General features: G+C 40.2%; 1 protein-coding gene across 2 annotated transcripts in view; it reads left to right on the top strand.

Annotated features, from left to right (window-relative positions):
- The window catches only part of LOC126869964 (disintegrin and metalloproteinase domain-containing protein 10-like), a 55,026-nt gene that overhangs the window by 8,286 nt on the left and 26,661 nt on the right, over window positions 1-20,079 (top strand). For both annotated transcript variants that reach the window (XM_050627208.1, XM_050627209.1), the window contains exons 2-4: window positions 1,134-1,701; window positions 4,838-4,985; window positions 15,087-15,205. In XM_050627208.1, the coding sequence (XP_050483165.1) occupies window positions 1,467-1,701; window positions 4,838-4,985; window positions 15,087-15,205 (502 nt within the window). In that variant the 5' untranslated portion in view covers window positions 1,134-1,466. The remainder of the gene's footprint in view (window positions 1-1,133; window positions 1,702-4,837; window positions 4,986-15,086; window positions 15,206-20,079) is intronic.

Here is a 20,079-nt window from a genome sequence, read left to right as displayed (position 1 = left end):
TGATATTGCTGGACGCTGTCTAAAGGGGATTTCTTTTTGAAAAGTATCGATGAAAAAGACTTGATGATCGTCAAGTGAAGTATTCGTATTCATTGACTGGGTTTTTCACGAAACTGATGGAGATACAAGATCTAAGAACGCTGTAGCGAACGAGCCTGGCGAACATTGACGATGATTTATCGCGCGAGTTGGCCATCGCGTCTTCCGACTTCCACTACACACGCGCTCTCCTCGAGGAAATTTTTCAGCAACAACTTCTTAAGGAGACGTTTAAAGAATCGCCTTCCTTATCCGCTTTTCACCGGTGTTTTCGCGTTCGGTCACGTCTTGCGTAAAACATGGTCGATTTCTATGGTCCCCTCGACGTTCCCTCGATTAGCGGTAGCTTGTAAAATCACTCGTCTATGACGTTTCATCGCTTAATCTATTTCAGTCCAAAGCGTCACTGAAATTGACTTTAACTCGGCAACTTGCAGTTCAATTTTATTAGGTCGACGATTTTCGACTGTGTCGCGCGGCGCGTTGGTGTGCCGTAAAAATTTTCGTTCCTCAACCTTTGCAGTCGAACGGTGACTGGATCTAAAATTCCGTTTCAAAATCGAATGGCACTATAAATATTTCCGAATATTTAATTTATCTGAAATATAACCGAAACTTGCTTCGACCAATTGCTATTCCCATTGGAAAAATACGCCGACCGTAAAAGGTTAGAGCATGCAATAACCCGATTATTTAGTCGAAGATACCAACGTTGTTCCCCTTAGATTGTCAAACAAAATGAATAATAACAGTGCAGTGTGAATGACCTGTCTTGGATCAAACGCAATATATCTTCCGGTACGTCGTAGAATTCTAGTAACTAGATGAAAAAGGTTGGAAATGGCTGTATCCGACGAAGACCCACGCGTCACAGTCTTTCGATCCATACGCACATGATCCATCGTATAAAGATCCCGAACAAAGGTATGGAGGATGATTCTATTCTCTGTCCTTTGAACCAATGACGTAACCGTGACAGAAAAATCTGAACAACGCGAGATCCGCGAAGGATCAAACGCCGACTGGCGAAGCCTGTTCGAAAAATTAATCCCGTTCCCTGGCTGAATCATTTTCTTTTTTTCTTTCTTTTTCAGGGGTAGGATCGATCGGCCGTGAGGACGAAGAAGAGCTGCCGATCGACGAAGGTAGCAGGAGTCGGGGGAAAAAGGCTGAAAGCGTGGGAGGAGGGTCGAAAGGTTGAGCGACCCGCGGAGGAGAAAGAAGAGAAAGAGGACGTGGCGGAAGCACGTTCGGTGGAAGAGGAGGAAGAGGAGGAGGAGAAGGAAAATCGAAAGTAGGAGGAAGACAGAGGTCGAGAGAGGAAGAGAGATGAGTCTGGTGGGTGACTCGCAAAGTGCGGTGGTCGGTTGTTCGACGAAAGGCAGATAGCGCCATTAGTTATTGCTGGGCCGGAGAACGTCGAGCCGATGCGCGCTACGGCCCTGGCCGTTGACGAAGAAGGGGAAGAGGAGGAGGAAGAAGAGGAGGACGAGGTTAGAGGAGGGCACAACGGGGCCCAGAGGGCCACGATGTATCCCTTCGGGTCGAAGGAACGTCGTCGTCATCCTGGAATCGGGACGCCCTTGATTTTCTTCTTGGTGTTCGGTTGCCTTCTAATCGTCGCCGTTGCCTCGCCTCTTCATCCTGTGCCACCACACAGAGGTGAGTCACGTTCGATTCCGGCTAGTGCCTTCCATCGAACTCTCTGTTTATTCATAGGGTCTATCTGTTAATTTCCCAGTTCATTAACGCTCTGTGACGAACAGCGGTAGCGTGTAGCGATGGGATCAAGTTCAATGTGTACACTACCCTGCACAAATATTTGTACACCTGGTGCAATGCAAATCAAACATCGATGTTTTTATCATTTCCTCGACATTACGATGAAAGAACGTTTCTCTGCCGTTGACTCTTTGCTACTTGCCATAACTGTGGTCAAACGTTTTGGTAAATCGAAACTGAAACAAGGAATATATCTGCGTCAATCAAGCTCCATATTTGTCTTTAACATATAGTCGACGGTTCGTAGAATCTACAGAAACTTCTCGAATCTGGTTGAAAACGCGTAATTTCAATCCTCCTAAGAACATCGGACAAATATACTTCAAACCGCTTAACTCAGCCGTTTCTATAGAAAGGAAAAATGTTTCGTAAAATTATTTCTTTCTTATATTTCTTTCGTCCGCCACCGTATGAAGAGTTCGAATCTAGTTGGTTAATTTTCAAACCTACTTGTGCCGTACTTAAGCCCATCACTAGCATCGTGTACGACATACAATCGAATGACCAGCCACGTCCCTTTGCCCGTTTTCACAGCTGTTTACCGGGTATAAGTAACGCGTATAATTAACCTCTAAACAGCTGGATCGTAATTAACGCTATCACTCTAAGGACCAAACTGTTAGGCTATTAGCAAGGATTCCGCACACTTTGCGTAACTAGTGTCCGCAACTCGCGTAACTACACAGAACCGCCACCGATAGAGATAATAGGTAGCAAAGAGGCAGAGTCACGTTCGGTTTCTTCTATCTGAAATCGCTATCTTGCCGGATAACGTAACGAGGATAGAGGCATAGCGGAGGTTTGGCTGCGGGCTACGGAGATACCTATTGTCGATGGAAAATCCGATACAAACTGTCCGGTGTAGGGTGGTCGCATTGCAACTCGCCGTTGGCCAACGCATCGATAGCGAGCCACGGTAATTAGATTATTGGCGAGTGTTGCGTAAGCTGTAAGCCGTACGATGCGGCCTGGACAACGCCACGAGATGCTGTTAAACTACGCTCTTTGCGCGACTCCGCGCGAGCAACGTTTTAATAGGCAACGAGACAAACACTTTACCATCGCGTTGTTGCCTTTGTTCTTGACCGGTACTTACCGACCAAACAATGGAAACATCAAGACGAATGCCACTCTGATGGCGAGTGCGCTCCCCTATTTCTTTCTCGATTCTATCTCGTCCCGATGACGCGATCCTGATGTAGGTTTCGGATAAAATGTGGAAAAGAAACGTTTTTTCGTTTGTTGTACTTGTTAAGAATCCGAGTTAGCGTGTCTGTAAAATCCTTTAAGAGGATTTTCTATCGAGTTTTCCAGAGGTGCCTTCTCTGAAATGAAGATCTCAGAGGAAAATATGACTAGTGTACTTCCGGTGGTTTTTCCATTTCAATATTTCTACGACTAAGACGGCGAACGTTTTAATGTGTAATAAATTATAAAGTATATTGAATTTAGTATATTTAGTATATTGATTATAGGATGTATTTAACATTTACATGTTTGAATATGAAAAATACAAAGAATTAGATTTATCCAACGGTATTGAAGATGACGGGGGAATAACGTGAATATTTTCTTGTGGGATTAAATATCTATTTTTATTATTCAATATACTAAAAACGACTGTTTGATCGTTCGTGAAATTTCCTAGATTTACCACGTATTTTCAAGAAACTTATATTCGAGAATGTGACAGACTGTTCCATTTTCAACTACCTTCGACCGCGATATCTTAATTATACATCGTATTATATTATATTTTATTAACAAAAATGTTTGTTCAAATATTCAAGAGACAAGAGATCAAAGTGTAAAACTATTCACGTGTAAGAAGACGAAGAACGTGACTTATTTTCTTCCGCTGTTTCTCGCACCCTCGTTCGCAAGATTCTCTCATTTTCTAGAATCAAAGAAAGGGATAATCAAACCGAATGATTTACCTTTTATTAGACTACGAGCTAATTTTCGAGATTAACTTGGACAAGAAAGAAACGCGAACTCTGTTCCTCCCACGGACCAAAGTGTCTCGTTCGTGCAAACGACTCTGGCGCAATTCTCACCGTACTCCCACCCCCGCGATAGCGAAAGTCCAGGTCCTGAAGTTTCGGATTTTGCAAGATCCTAAGTGGTTTCTCTTTGTCGGTTCTGTTAAAAGGCTGGGAAGCGAGAGATCGGTTAATGGGACATTCCACGCAATCCAATATTTTACAATGCAATTATAGAACACGATAATTAAGTTTAGAAACTAATTATTATCTTGTAATTCTTGTAATTATCTTGTAATTTTTTTTACAATACAAAATTTCACCGTCCCTCGTCTCTTCTTTCCCCTTCATTTTTCATTTTTTTTTTCTCTTTTTCGACACTTGTAAATAGACTGCGAATATTTATGAATATTCATATTTCGTCGAATATGACCGAGAAAGTGGCACCTCGATGATATAATTTTATTGTCCCACCAAATTCAAAAATATATCGTGTATCAGTATCTAAAGAGTATGTACTATACTTTGATATACAAAAATTTCCCAGAGCTGGTGAAAAATGTACAGTCTAATTATAAAGGAGTTAATGACTAATCGCCGCGTTCATGTTCATTCTAGCAATTTTTGCGCGATGCGAAACTTCTACCGCTTCTTGTCTCTCCTTTCCTTTTCATTAGCAAATTATGACCTATTGTCTTCCCTGTTTCGTGTTTTTATACTGTTCTCTATTATCTTTGATATAATTCGCAATGGCCTTCGTTAGATACACTCTTCAGTCAGCTTAATGTACTTCAAATATCGTTTCGAATCGCTACAATAAAACAAAGTGTTTTGTTTTTTTTTAGCGTCGATTTTAACAAAGAATTAAATATCAAATTCTTATTATATGTTACAAATCTTTTTTGTACTCGTAATTCGCTATAGTTAAGCTCCAACCTTCTGAAGCTTTTCTCATACTCGTTTTTTTTTTCTTTTTTGTTTTTCACAGTTATAAAGCAGTTAATGGAAGGATGTTCGGTTACCATCTGTTTCAGGTATCACGCTCAGTTCTTACATCGGCTATTACGAGGTGGCCTCCTATGATACCGCGGCCTTGAGACAACATAGTAACCGGATGCGTCGCGATGTCTCCGACGCGGTCGACAATCAACCTTTGCTGCTGCAACTGAAAGCGCTCGACAAGTGAGTCTTTTTTCCCTCTCTCTCTCTCTCTCTCTCTCTACTTCTCTCTAAGTAAAAGTAAGTACGTTCCTTCGCTAACTAGCGCGCTGGGTCACGACACATTTTTCCCGAGGAAATTACAAACGCGAAATGAACACGACATTAAAGGATTCTTTAACGAATTACCGTGCCAGCCGCGACCACTCTCCTTTCTTTCACCGACGTATCAAAAGAGAGCCGAGCTCTGCTGTTCCGCGATTTTTGCTTACGCTGCCTACGTTTAAACATCTCGGTTTGCCAACATGAATTTCATCTCGTTACGAATTTTTTGCCACTTAAAGCGAGATTACTTCGTTACAACCACGTGATGTTTCTTGCTTCTTCGCGAGATAACTTGCCTGGAAACTAACGGTTGCAAGGTACAGTCTGTGGACTTTAAACTAGGATCGCTCAGGAGTTTCAATGTTTTTTTTATTCCTATTTTTTTTTTTTTTTTTTTTTTTTTTTTTTTTTTTAGTATAATCGAGGGAGACGAGCAAATTTTGATAGCGAAGTTTATTTCGTAAAAAGATGTCACGTATATGTACATGTTATTAATTTGACTTCATTACAGCTCATATTCGTTTTAGCGTGCTCTGCATCCACTGTCGTGTCGTATATTTCATGGCTCCATTATTTTGTTGAATACTCTGAACTTTGTCTACAAATCTAACAATGTGTAGTAGTTAATAATGGTTTTGGTCGTCCAACCTACGCAGTAATTTGTTTCATCCACTGAAAATTATAACAGTCAACGGTAGAGAGACATTTTTCCATTACAACGTTGAGGATAAAAATAATGTTAATATCCTAATCGAACGTATCCAAATACTCAGATGTGATAGTTTACGGTTTTGGGAAAAGCGAAATTCCAGTAGCATATGGTAGCACGTCTGATGGCATCAATCTTAATGAAGCTCTTAATTGACAGTAGGGAAACGTTCATTATACTTATAAATTATAACAGTAAAAATACAACAAGAATAGTAATATTTTAGTCGTGCTATGTCGGGTGTTCAAATATTTAAGCGTGGTAGTATATGTTTTTCGGAGAAACGAAATTCCAATCGCGTATCGAGGTACGTCAAATGGCATCGGTGTTCTAAGATTGTCATACGATTAGGTCGATAGAGCTGAAGTTAATTAAGGTCAAGATCATGTAGAAGCTATACGCGTTACACGAATTAGTGCGTGCACGTGCGAATGTCGCAGGCGCAAAGGGATAGATTAACAGAGTTACAGGATACTTGGTACTATATCAAACCGGCAAACAAAGCTTTCCTGACATTTGGAAGCGATACACCGCGGATGTAATAGAATCCCCTTTGTTTCCACAAAATTACGTTATATTTGCTTTCCTGAATTTCCCTTAAATGAAATTAATTACGCGACCGGACAACAATATAAATTTCGGCCGCGTAAGCGTTGCGAGGACAGGTGCTTCGGAACAATTTATAATCGCTTCTTTTGTCCAACGTCGGAGAATGGTTCGCAAATTTTCCAGCTGACAATTAAAAAGTCGTTAACACGTAATCACATTATCAATGCTTCCGATTACGTTAAAACCCTGCCGCGCTGTTACATTTACATATTTTTGTGGTTCATTGCTTTACAAATTAAAACTCAAATTGAATTTCTCCAACGATGGAATTCCTTGTCAATTAAAACGAATATATACAGCGGCGAATAAAAGAAAGCCCAGCATCTGTACGTATTTGTATATACAAGTACGTATTCCTTTTTCTATTAGACATTTCTTAACTTATGTTTCGCAGTGTATTGCCGATTTTTATCTATCCTACGTCCTATTGTATTTTACTACGTCTATACTTTGTCTATACGTTGCTCTTGTCCAATTAGTTTTGTTTTATACAGTTACGTTGTTTCTTCGAATCGTTTCTATTTTCGATTTTCCCTGCCTGCCATTGTGCTACAAAATTTCACTGCAAACTTACAAGAACTCCGGAAAACACGTATACGCGCAAAACGGGGACCCGATCCTGTCGTGACAAAGGGAGAGAAGGCGACACTAAATTGGCAGATCGTTCTGTATCGCGGTAAGTTTTAAATCGTCGATATGTATAAAAGACGCGTGGCGCCTGAGAAACACGAGCTACACCCTTGTGCACACGTTTCCTTTGCCACCCTCCACCGCATTATCTTGCCAGTTTGTACCAGGAGCAGCAGGGTGGAAATACGAAGGGACGCGAGGAGTTGGCGAAAGAAAAAGAGGAGGTACGCTTGGTACGACATTTAGGACGCTCGCAGCCCACCTACACTCTGCTTTACATTTTATTGCTTGCCGTGAATTCGACCGATTTACATAAAGAGACGAACGCCCCGTCGGTCGCTCGGTTATTCACTCGCTGGCAGCAGAGTCGCGAGACCAGACACACAGAGAGGACCTCGGATGCCTTTCAACTCGAACGACTCGCCGAACCTCTCCGTAGGTCGCGCGAATTTTCGCCCGCCAGCGAAGCTAGCAGAGCAGAGGCAGTTTGTCTGGTATCATGGACAAAGCGACGAATCTCCGGCACGCGGACTATGCGAAACTTGAACGTCACGGCCGATAGAATGGGAGAGGCGTGGGTGGGGCCTGAAAACAGATCGAATTCATGACGAAAGGCAATTTCGTTTCTGGCGTCCTTCGCGACTGAAATTTAATTAACCGTCGGACAACCGGGCGATTTTAGCTGGAATCGAGCGAAGATCAAAGCTCTCGAGGTTGGCTCTCTCTTTTTCAACCGACCGTCTCCACCGACGTAAATAGATTCCAGTAATTGCTATTAAGCGATCGACGAGCCGGTAATTGCTCTTTTCGGCCGCGGGGTAAGAAATTATTCAACGAAAACTGGTTAAGCTGGTTTACCGGGAAACGCGGCCACGATGCGAGCATTTAGGAACAACTTCGACCAGCGTTTCGATTATCCACATTTTTATTAAAATTGTCGTTCAGTTGCAAGCTTTTTAAATCGCTTGTTACATAAATTGCAAAAGGTCTAACCACCCACATGCTACCTACGATATTCTCAAATAACAATCCCCTCGGCACGTAACGAATTACATAAAATAGCAACATCAGTTCGATGAGAATGGAACGACACGTATCTAATCGTTTGAACGAAAATCCTTTTGTTTTTTGTACCAAGATTCTTGTGTATGCAACGATATATATTTTGGATCATTATCATCGATTAAAGTCCTTACCTATCAATCATTCGTCCGGCCTAGCGTCTTGAAACACGATAGTAGCCTATCCTAACATTTATAAACGGCAATGTAGAAATTTCCTGGAGAATCTAGGCGTTTAAAAAATTCGAGCAATTTTTCATTCGATAGATCACGTGTATATCATCGATAGCATGCCAGTGCATTGATTACGCGTGCTAGTGAAATATTTGACCAGAAACTGTATTTTATCGCGGATATTTGTTCGCGTTCTTGGAAACGCGTCGAGAATTCACGAAATTTTTCATTTGATACGTGTTTTTGATAGACCCAGGAAATTCTTTTTACGGCAGAAAATTTTCACGACATCCGCGCACGATTCTCCAAGAATCACCCTGTATAATCGCATTCCTTACGCACGAGCCTTCCGAATATAGTCGCCACGAACAGACTGGATGGCTGAGAGCTGAGATCCAGTTTTCCCGCACGTGGGCACAGGTTGAATTCAACGAACGCAACGCGTGTCGCGCACACGGAGGCGTCTAATGACCGACGGATGCGAAAGGGAACGAAAGAAAGGAAGGTGCGCAACCTTTATAAAGCAACGCCGCGTAGATGTTGCAGCTTCGTCGCTGTTCCTCTTTGCAATGCAGAATGTCAAAAGGCATTCTTCTAGAATATTCTGGAATTTTAAATAGAAAGTAGGGCAAAATGAAGTTATTCGAGTCAACTAAGTTTCGATGACCTTCGCGTCTTTTTTGGCCCAACCTGTACATCATAGTCCCAAACAGAGCAAACCTAGCACTGCTTTAAACATTTTTCGATATATCTTAATTAATTCTCCATTTGCAATGTATGGAGTCATGAAAGTCAAAAGGCATTCTTCGAATATTGTTGAATTATAAACAGAAAACAGGGTAAAATGAAAATAGTCGAATCAATTAAATTTCGATATCCTTTTGTCTCTCATGCTCCAATATAGCTATACTTCACGATGGCAAACAGAATGAATCGATACAGTGAACATATTTACGTAGTTTCTCTGTTTTAAGCTTTCATTCTTATATCTTAATTAATGTTCCATTTTTGCAATGTAGAAAGTCAAGAGGCATCCTTGGAATATCCTTGAATTATCGATTAAAAAATAAAGTAAAATATTTGAGATACTTATTATTAACTTATTATTTACAAACAAAACTTATTATTAACTTATTATTTACAAACAAAAAATTCAGTACTCTGGATAGTTCTTATGTATATCTTAAATCCTTTTTGGTATTATATTTGCCAAACATATGTTTATCGTTAATCGAATCTTCAGATTGTTATCTACTTCTCTTGTTCTTTGGTATCTTCCTCTTCTTGTAAAACTAGAAATTATTATTTGCCGTACTTTCAACTTTACGAGATGGATTACCTTCAACGTGTCTTGCTCCACCCCCTCATTTCTGCTATGATCCGTTGCTTTTATAGAGATTAGGCACGTTATGGTAAAGAAAAAGCAAACTAATCTAAATATTGAAGTTTCTAGTAACGCTACAACAGTGCACAATAATAAGCGTCTTTTCACGATGTTCTACATTTCGTTCGTATAGTAGGAAATTTTTATAATCGTGTGGATATACCATTAAATCATACAAAATTTAATATACTTGAACCTAATTAATAGACCGCCGGTTTTTTACGCATTTATAATAAATTTAAAGATGCAAAGATTCATGAACCGTGTCTAATATACAAAATATATAAAATATTCAAAATGGAGTGGTCTTTTTCATTTTTAACGAACGAAACAATTTTCTATGCGAGTTTCATATCCTTGATCTTCTTCGTAAAAATATGAAATTACATAAAAATGTGCAGTCTGCCGATTAATTAATGCGTAGATGCTATAATAAATACAATGCTGTAGAAGTAGCTTTTGTAACCACAGTAAATATCCCGCGGAATAATCTGATTTAAATAACTTGATTTTTCCTTTCTTCAGCTTTTGCCGATTCTCTCGTAAAATAGACAGCAAAGGGGTCAAGAGGAAATTCATCTTTCAGTATTCAGTGCTTATTAGTATAAAACGGATAAATAAAGCGGCGTTATTAGATTCCTCGTTTCGTCAGGAGAAAATCGGATTCGTGGACGACCGTGTTATTGGATTCGTTACACGGGATTCAGGAGAGCGTCGCGCAACGTTCTAAAAAGTTTATGAGAAATCCAGCGTGTTGCTTTTCCGGGATTACCAGAGGCGATGGTCTCGCGAAAAGTCACTTTTCAGAAAGTGTCCGAGCGTAGATAAGCGAGAGAGATGTTGAAGCCAGAATGTGGATAAGTTGACGTTATAAATCGGCGATATCGGCTTTTGTCCCTCTTTCATATATGTTCGATGTGCACAGGCTCACGAAAATATTGCAATACTTGCGAGTACCTTTCGTTGAATATATTATGCGTCATAGGAAACATTTGGAAATTTCATTAGCATTCACGAGACTCGACTGCCATAATCATATTGGGAAATTTTCAGACAAATCTGCAAATATACGTTTTGAAATTACGACGTATTCAGTACGTACGGGTACTTCTCAAAGGTTGCACAGATATTTGAACGGTCAATGATATCGATATTAACGCACTGTTGACGCGAAACATAAATCAACGTTTTCAATTTTTTAAACGTTAAGGATAGCAGACGCGAACGAACGTTTCGCATTTTATTTGACTTGACATATTTCGCAAAAATCTGTGGAAAGTGGGGTAAAATTTATTCCACGATATACATTCAACGATGCGCGAATAAATATTAATTACATATTCATGAAGTCTTAATATTCTTTGGGAACATCTTTAACATTTTTTTCTATTGGACATTTACAATTTACTTCTCGTTATTAGTTGGACCAATGAGTTAATATCTTTAACATTTCATATATTTCTAAGATGGTCACTCATGCTGTCTACTTACTTTTTATTAAGTATATATTTGCAGTAAAAATCCTATAATTTCTCATACAATCATGGCATGTTTTCGAAATCGGAGTACAACCGAGAAGCAGGTAATTGTGTAAAAGTAAATTGAAAATATAGAATACAATTTGTTCGTATGGATGTAGGATACAGGATATAGAAGACGGAATAGGATACAGGGTTTGAGGTGCATGATGTAAATCACCACATACGTATACATTTTCAGATTGGTTACAAATTTCACTAACGTAATTCCCCGTATAAAGGTAAATCGAAAATATACGATAAAATTTGTTCGTATGCAGCTTTCATATGGACGTGGTATATGGATGTAGGATTTCAGATATGTCATCCAAACGATAACACGTCAGATTGCTTTCAAATTGTACAACACAATCGTCACAATCGTGTCTCATCGTTGTTCTAATAAAATTTCGACGCGTTTTATACGTAACACACACACACAACGCACGCATACAAATTTTCCATGGTAAAAGCGTACAAGTATCTCGAGCAAGTAAATCGGTGTATAAATAAATAGAAAGAGTCCAGCAATCTCGAATACAGCGGTGAAAATCCGAAGGATTACGAGATAAATCGTTCGAGCGACCTCGTCGCCTTTTTTTCGCGAGTCACGCACTTTACGGACAGCTTTATGAATTTCTTAACGGGACCAATTTCATGGAAACAATAGAACGATCTCGTGGAATAAGGAAGGAAACAGGGTTCACCGTTATCGCCAACAGCTTGCTATCGAGTTAGGAAAATAATTGCAGCAGATGCGGCGAGAAAGGTACGAGGATCCGCGACTAATTGTTGCTCTTCCGTTGATACCTTACGTAATGCCGGCTCGTCTTGTGCCTCGTTTCTTTATGGTAATGCTCCGTATTAAATTCTTTCCGCGAGGCAAAGGAGTAGAGAGGAGGAGCCCTCCGTGTCTCCTTTTCCTCGCGGCATCTTGTAAAACACCGGCGTGAATTTCAAACGAAATCTGTTTCGCGATGATAGAAATTACCGGGATCTGAAATTGCTACGGCTGTTGGCGAATATTCTCCCCGTTATTCGCGGTTTATTTCCCATTCGTTATTTATTCTAAATTCGATTCGGTATATGAAACGTAGTATTCTTTAAATACAAATAAAACCTTAACCGCGGCTGGTTTCTCCAAAATATCGCGTACTTAATTAAAGCACTAGATTGTTCGGGAGGTACGTAGTGAAATTCAATAAAAGTTGAACGTTCTATTAAATATTACGTGTATTGTTTCTTTCAGTGAATCTCTGTCGAGAAACCTTTGGTCCTTTTCCAAGCATAGGCTATCAAAATCGTCTTTCTATTAAACTTTATTACGAGGTTCTTTCGAAAAATATTTACACGAAAAATATTAACTTCTCCCGACTCTTTGGAAAAATACCGACTTCGAAAGCATCGATTGTCTTATCGTAGATATTAGGCATACACTGTTTAAAGAACTATATCCTTGTTTCTTTTTTTAACTATACTATACCGAAATACACCATCGATCGCTAAATAATTACGAAAGAACATCAGGATTGGAAACTCTACTAAATTATACTTGCGATATTTTTCTCCTACAATCTTCGTATTCGAAGAAGGAAATATAAGCTCAGATTTACGACTACGTCCGTGCATTTAACATCCTGATATTCTGGGAGAAACTTCGTAGGACCATTCTTTTAACAATCCGAACATATTTTGCTCGATACGGTTTCCATGATCAACCTGGGAATTCTCCTTGTCTCTTAACATCAGCGTTACCTTTCGTTTCCCTCTGTTTTTCTGTTTTTGCCTCTAACACTGACGAGATGATCGAATATTTTGTCGGTCTACGCGTGTTCGCGAATAATCCAGGCTCGTTGCGAATTTAATTAAACCTAATCCATTTACCCTCGAATCCGGGATTATAGCAGCGTGCACTCGCTGCATTCCATACGCAATCCCTGGTCAATCCGCGTTTCAATGCCACGCGCCAGTCTTCCATCCTTTCGCGTTTCTAAATTTAATATTCCAAGTCTGAAAGTCGTCGCGCTTCGCTCGTCCATCTTACAGCAACGTCGATCCCTTGTTCTTAGAAGCCGCAGTTCCGAGCTATCGCTTGATTAGTGTCGAATTCACGATGGTATCAACGCGATGTCGTCGAGCGTTGAGACTTGAGATTTTAATATATTTAATCGATTCGAGATTTTTCAGGATACAGAGTTTAATATACCGGTTCTCTTTCGCGAAACACGACACGGTACTCCGTGTGCTTCTTTTATTCGTGATTTTTTTTCTATTGCGGTACGTTCATCATATACATTTTTGGATCAGGATGATTATGCTTTTTTGTTAAGGAAAGGTACCTGTGACAGATTACCTGAAACGAACGATACTGTTAAGAATACTATCGGTATAGGGCCATAGGATATCTTGTAGACCAGAAGTCATGCTACGAGAAATATTCAAAAACTTGATATAAGAGAACTGATGTGATTACTATGCCTGGCCTCTTTCGTACTATTTTTAGAAGCTAGAAGTGGGCAGCGATAGCCAATCAGGGCTTTACCTAGCTAACAAATGGTACGTGACTAAATGACAAGCAGGTGTGCATAAGTATGCGTAGGTAACAGCGTAGAGACCGCGTAGCCGAAGAAAGGTTACAAGTGTGGTATAACGCGAGAATAAAATTAGACATGGAATTAGTTATCAATTAATTAGCGTTATCTGATTGCTTGACACAAAATGAAACGCGCCTTAAAGCGCTACTACGTTGTCGATCAATTCCATGTTATCGTAGCCTTATTGTTAGTTGTTAACCGCTCTCGTAGTATGCTTCGCTTCGTCCTTCGACTACAGGTTTTCCACTCGGAAGAGTCGAGTACCGGGGAAGGCCTGATCGCGTCATCGTCCAAGAATCGCTGAATCACGAGAGCACAACGGGTTTTGGATCTAACGTTCCTCGACACTCATGCAACGACATCGCGCTTCTTGCACGTTTCCCGATGTCCAGCCGTCGACCGTGAGACTACTCGTTACCATTGACCCTACGTCGTGACGATCCAACAGTCCTGGGGGCAGTGAAACGCAACGGACAGTCGCAAGGTTAACCGGCGACTGCTGGTATTTTCAAGATTTCTTCGATTATGATTCATTCTTGTACGATGTTTTTCTATGATGGACCTGGTGGAGGCGAGAACCGTTCGAGCGTAAAAACCTGATTGCGTTGATCGGCGAAAGGATTAGTCGACGAGTTCTTAGGGGCAATGTCGTTTTCTTAGGAACAATGTGTAAATCACCGATACTTTGTCTACCTCGTCTCGATCCTGTTCTCCTTTATGTTCGTAGAGCTGTTGCTAATTCGAAACACACTGCTTCCGGTTTTTTAACCGTTCGAATATCAAGTACACGGCAAGGACAGTGCATCAAATATTCGAAAAATAATGAATCCTTGGTTGGATTCTGCGTTTAATGGGAAGACGCTTGAAAGGAATGACGAATAAAGACAATGATTCATTTGCTGTGCCATGTATGTAATTGCAAGATATATTATAAAAGGAAGTTAAATTAAAAATTGTAAAAAATGTTTAGTAATTAATAAAGAAGTAAGAAGAGGAATTAAAATAATACGTAAGATACGTACACTGGACTCGTAGACGAAAGATGGATATCTTTTCCGGTCGTGTTTCGTTATTTTGTTACATACTCGAAAGATTAATCGATTCGATCGACTTCGAGGCGATCGTTGAAAAAGTAGTAACAGACACAATTAACGAATGTAAAGGATCAAACTGACGCGGAAAATGATATCCGTCGAATTGTCTCGAGCCTCGTAGGTACAACGATATCGGATATTTCGTACGCTACGTATTTCATACGATAGTAACAACTACATGTACACGTTTATGAGACGTAAAACTTCTAATTGCCTGATATTAATAACAAGTTTCGTTACTGTTTCAGACAGTGGACGTTACGCTTGATACAAGACAAGGGTCTATTCAGCAAGGATGCGACATTCGAGAGCACGAACGGCCCCATTGACTTCGACACGTCGCACTCATACGTGGGCACCGTGTTGGGTGAGTTTTGTCAGACCACTTTGCTTCCACCCTTCGATGATATACGAAAGCGATTTGGATTCTGGTGAAATTGCATGCCACCGTGAAGCGAGCTTTCTCCCCGACCTTTGAAGTTTTCCAACGCCATTCACGTTTTCTGTTGCTCGCAGCAGGTATAAAGCCCAACCCCGATGCATCGATACGGGATAAAGAGCGAACTAGGAGAAAAGGAAGATTCGCGCGTATAGCCAAAATGGCTAAAACACCGCCATAGGGTTTTGCAGACCACGCAAAAATTGTAGATTGATTTTAAAAGCTGACCTTTTAATTTTAATGTGCAATAACTGCGCAAGAGCGCGAAAGCTGTCCATTGCAAGCTCTCTAGTGTACACGAGTGCACACAGGGTGATATTTCTTTCAGAGTATCCAGCTTCAAACGATGCCGCGTTTTCGACAACCCGATCGGATCAGCGCGAATATACCTCTCTCGTTTCGCTACCTTTTGCTCTCTGGGATTTCGCTCCTGTCGAAACTGATGGGGACAAAGCATTTTCTAAACAAAAAAAAAAGAGACCAAATTCACGCTCAAAAACGCTATAAATCGTGTTGGTTGCGCGAGATAATTTAGATTTAGTTTTCGACTGGTTTTTGCAAATAGAAGATAAAACCGCGATGAGAATTTCTGTTTGTATACTTAATTATCATCAGCTATATTTTATATATTCTCTTAACGGTGAGATTTTGATTTATTCGTTGATAAGAATCTGCCGTAATAACGTAATTAAGTTTAATGAATTTTGCAAAGTCTTTCGAAGGATTACGCGAATGCGATAAATCTTTATCGACTCGTTAAAGGATTATTTTACGAGAAAAGAATATAAGAAGAGCTTCGTAATATTGGAGCTTTAATATTGAAATATTGAAAAGTTTCGATATATAATAAAAAAAGACATTTCGATACATTTAATTCTTTATCAAAATCTTCGGCGAAAGAACATTTTTCCATTCAAAATGATTAAAGCGCTAAGTCGTGATAACTATAGAACGTACCTGATGAATTCCATCCCAAATAACAGAGAGCTTGTTAGATATAAAAGTGGCAATATAAAACTCGTTAATAAGTAAAAAGACTTTCCCCTTGTACGCGTGTATTTTAATTTTTATTAATCTCACCGCTTCCTTGTCGCGTCGCGTGATTCGTCAAAGAACCGGGAATTACGTACGTGGAATTCGAACGAAACCGCTAACGGGAAAGTTTCTTGGCTGGCCAGCAACGCGACGCCAGTTTATTCGCCGGTTGACGTCCTCCGACAGAAGACACATAATCCTTGCTCGATTCCCGGCATTGAACCGAGAATCTCATTTTCATCGTCATCCTCGCAGTAGCGGTCGTTTGGAACCAAGCCAGCCACCCTATTGAAGGTGTACGAGCAAGAAGTCTCCCATGAACGAACGATGTTCACCATCGATATACATACGTATCGTGAGTTCGTCGAATTCCAGTCCACCGGGCCCTTCCTTCACTTTCAACTTTTAGAAACGAAATCGCGAATTCGATATCGCACGATCTTCTTCGTTCCGACGTCGAATTTCAAATGCAGCTGCCTTTCCAAGTCCTTGCTTTTCCATTTATATAGGGTGTTTTCGCAATCGTGATGCGACTCAACACGAGATGATCTCTCGTGAAAAAATTTACTTATTTCTTTATTCAAGAGGTAAACCATCCTTTGCCACAAAAAGGATAATATTTTAAGGAGTACTATATTTTCGATGTTTTATATATTTCTGCAATGCTGTGCGCGTTCTGTGCACGCTTGCATCTTCAAATTCTTCATAAATGCGTAAAACTCCCTTGGTCTAATAATAAATAGACTGCGCATGTTTTATATTTTCATGGATATAACTAAAGAAATTCAACATGGATGATTATTTACTTGATCCACTAAATATTATAATAATCACGGTAGAACCTCTTTTTTATTATCTGGGATGATGTGCACCGGAGGTCTATCTCGGATAATACGAAAAGATTTATTCGTGTTCGCAAATTTTATAATAAAATTATAGGTAATTTTTGACAATGTAATATTGCACATGTATTTAGGTTTAATTCGTCGTTTAATCGATTCGATCTAACTATCCACACTTTCGTACTTTTCGTGCTAAAATTTCGATAAAAAGCGAAGTTATGGCGAAGTGGTCGAAGCTCCTCGAACCGAATTTCGATAACCGAGACTTCACTGATATTATATGCAAATTGTGAATGTTTGCATTCTTGAACGTCCCTAAAATACATAAACATCCGCAGTCCAGTGATAAGATATGACTGAGATATGAGTGATAAGATATGTTGATTACATCGGTAAAGTTTGAGACACCTTTCCTAATTTTTCACTGATTGATGTCGTGTCAATTTTCCACGAATCATTTACGTATGTTTCAACAGTCTTCTTTTCTCATCTACGGCACGTTCTCGCCATTTATCTCGTACGTTACGATCGCGATCGTTCGAAGCGGAACGCGCGTTTCCTCCGCGATATTATTCGCTAACATGACGCGGATCTGGCCATCGTATAATTATAGTTGTTGCGTACGCGTTGGATAAGACCGCGCGAAGGATCGCCGTAATTGAGTTGCCTTACTCCTGGAAACGGAAAACGCCATGCTAGGGCCTGCATTTTTACGCTTGAGCATCGCCAAGCGTAACTGTTGCCTTTTAAATCCGGCAGAGCTTTATTACGAATCCTGCGTTACATACTCGCACAAAGAAACCCGCGTTGGTTAACAAACAAAGCAAAAAAAAAAAGACGTGATCATTAGACTACGAATTTTCATACATTTATGGAAAATTTGGATCGGCAGACAACGCGTATAACGTGTTCTTTTTATTAATTCTCATTTCTTGATCATAATTTTAATTATAACTTAATTACAATTTTTTTAATTATATTCGTAAAAATGTGAAGTTGCATGAATATTCGCGGCATATTTAGCACATTATACAGGCTGTTTCATCATACGCGATACTCACTTCAGCAATGGACAGGGGACGCGAAAACAATGACAGAAGTTCGTATAAACACGTGTCCCATTTGATCTTGCTTTAAAGTTACAGCCACCTCTGTGTTCCAGTAATCCGTAACAGCTTACCTTCGTAGAAGGTGCTCGAAACGGCTACCCTCTGTATTACTCGACATACGCGTGGAATTTTTGAAAGATTGCGAAGTTCTTTGACAAGGCGGCTGCAAAAGCCAGCATACCTTTTACATACGTAGGTAAGCAGTTGCGGGCTACCGAAACACAAAAGTGTCTATAGCTTTGAAACAAGATCAAATAGGACACGTGTTTACGCGAACATTTTTCACCGCTTTTGTGTCCCCTGTTCACCGCTGAAATGAGCCCGCGTTGCGAAACACTCTGTATTATGATTTAAAAGCTTTGCAGTCGATTAAAAGCTTGAAACGCGAAATGTTTTGCGTCTTCGTAGGTCGACGAACGGCCGTATAGATTCAACAAGTTACGCGTGGAAAATTTTCCGCAGCTCGCACGATCACTCAACGAAGCGATTATCGAAGGAATAACGACGGCTGTAGGTTGAAGTTGGAGCAGCTCGAAGAGAAACGTTGATCGCGACGTGGCTGCATCGACGTCAACGGCGTTGTGCGCGATCAAGTTTCGAGCGGTGGCGAGGCTGCGGTTAGACCAGTTCGAACTCATTCGGTGCACGAAATTATATTGCGGGCTTCGTACGCTTTTCGTTGGTACACGTATCTACTTATTCGAGTTCCTCTCGCTACTGGAACGCTCGCTGAAATCAGATAGCTCTCCGATATTCCCATATTCTTGTGTATGCGAGACTTCATCGCGCACCGTGCTCGTCCACTAGCCAAGTTAACCAAATTTCCAACTTCTATATCGTTAGTCTCCTCCGTACACGCAAGTTTCTACAAAATCCACCTTATTCCGTTTTACAGTCGGGGACAAAAAGAAGCGAACAGATAGCGGAAGTATGTATCGATAAAGTTTATTTCAACTAGTATACTAATGTCATGTACACGGGCTCACGAAAGTATTAAGAACATATTTTATGAATTTCTATATACATTTTCAAATTGCTTTCAAATTTTACCGATACAACCGTGACAGTCGGATCTCGTAACAGCGCTGATGAATAATTTCTGAATGTTTTATGCAATGTGCACGATAACAAAACGTAAAAGCTTTCATACGAGTACAACGAAAAGCAAAAGAAAGTTTAAAGAATCGATATGATCGATAAGAACAATTAAATTACGAATAGATATGAAACAGATAATTATATTACGAACATGGTAAAACATGTCTAGTAGAAAAATGTTAATGCTAATGTAAGTCGTTATACAAAAGTGGGAATTTTAAAGGAATTTTAAAATCTCTTGTCCACCACCACGCGTCATTGTAGCACGTATCGTAGATCATCCAATAAATGGGTAATTGAAACTTTGTTGAAACAAATTTGCATCGTTGTGTAAACAAGCCGTATTTAACGAAACTTCGTAATTCGTAAGCCCATTGTTGCACGACTTATTTTTGTCGTCGACTGTATTTCGCAAACTCGACGGTTTCCAATTACTTTCATTCCTTATCAGTCGCGCGGTACAAACTCGCGTACGCGAACTCGAAAAAGAGTTCCTTCCTCCGGGTTCTACTAGCTTCCTCCGGGTTCTTCCGCAGCGTTATACGACAATGGAATAAATTTCCGTGACTGGGGTCCGGGCCAAGCTTAAGGCTCTACCTCGATGTGCCGGCATACTTCAAGTAACAATTGCGCGCGGGGAACACTCGCGACGTGATTACGATGAAAACTTTGCGTATCCGTGTAGCAAGCGGAATTATGAGACGCATACTCTTTCGAC

The sequence above is a fragment of the Bombus huntii genome, chromosome 10 (assembly GCF_024542735.1).
Source record: "Bombus huntii isolate Logan2020A chromosome 10, iyBomHunt1.1, whole genome shotgun sequence".
NCBI classification, from domain to species: domain Eukaryota; kingdom Metazoa; phylum Arthropoda; class Insecta; order Hymenoptera; family Apidae; genus Bombus; species Bombus huntii.
This window is presented reverse-complemented; position numbering and strand designations above follow the sequence as displayed.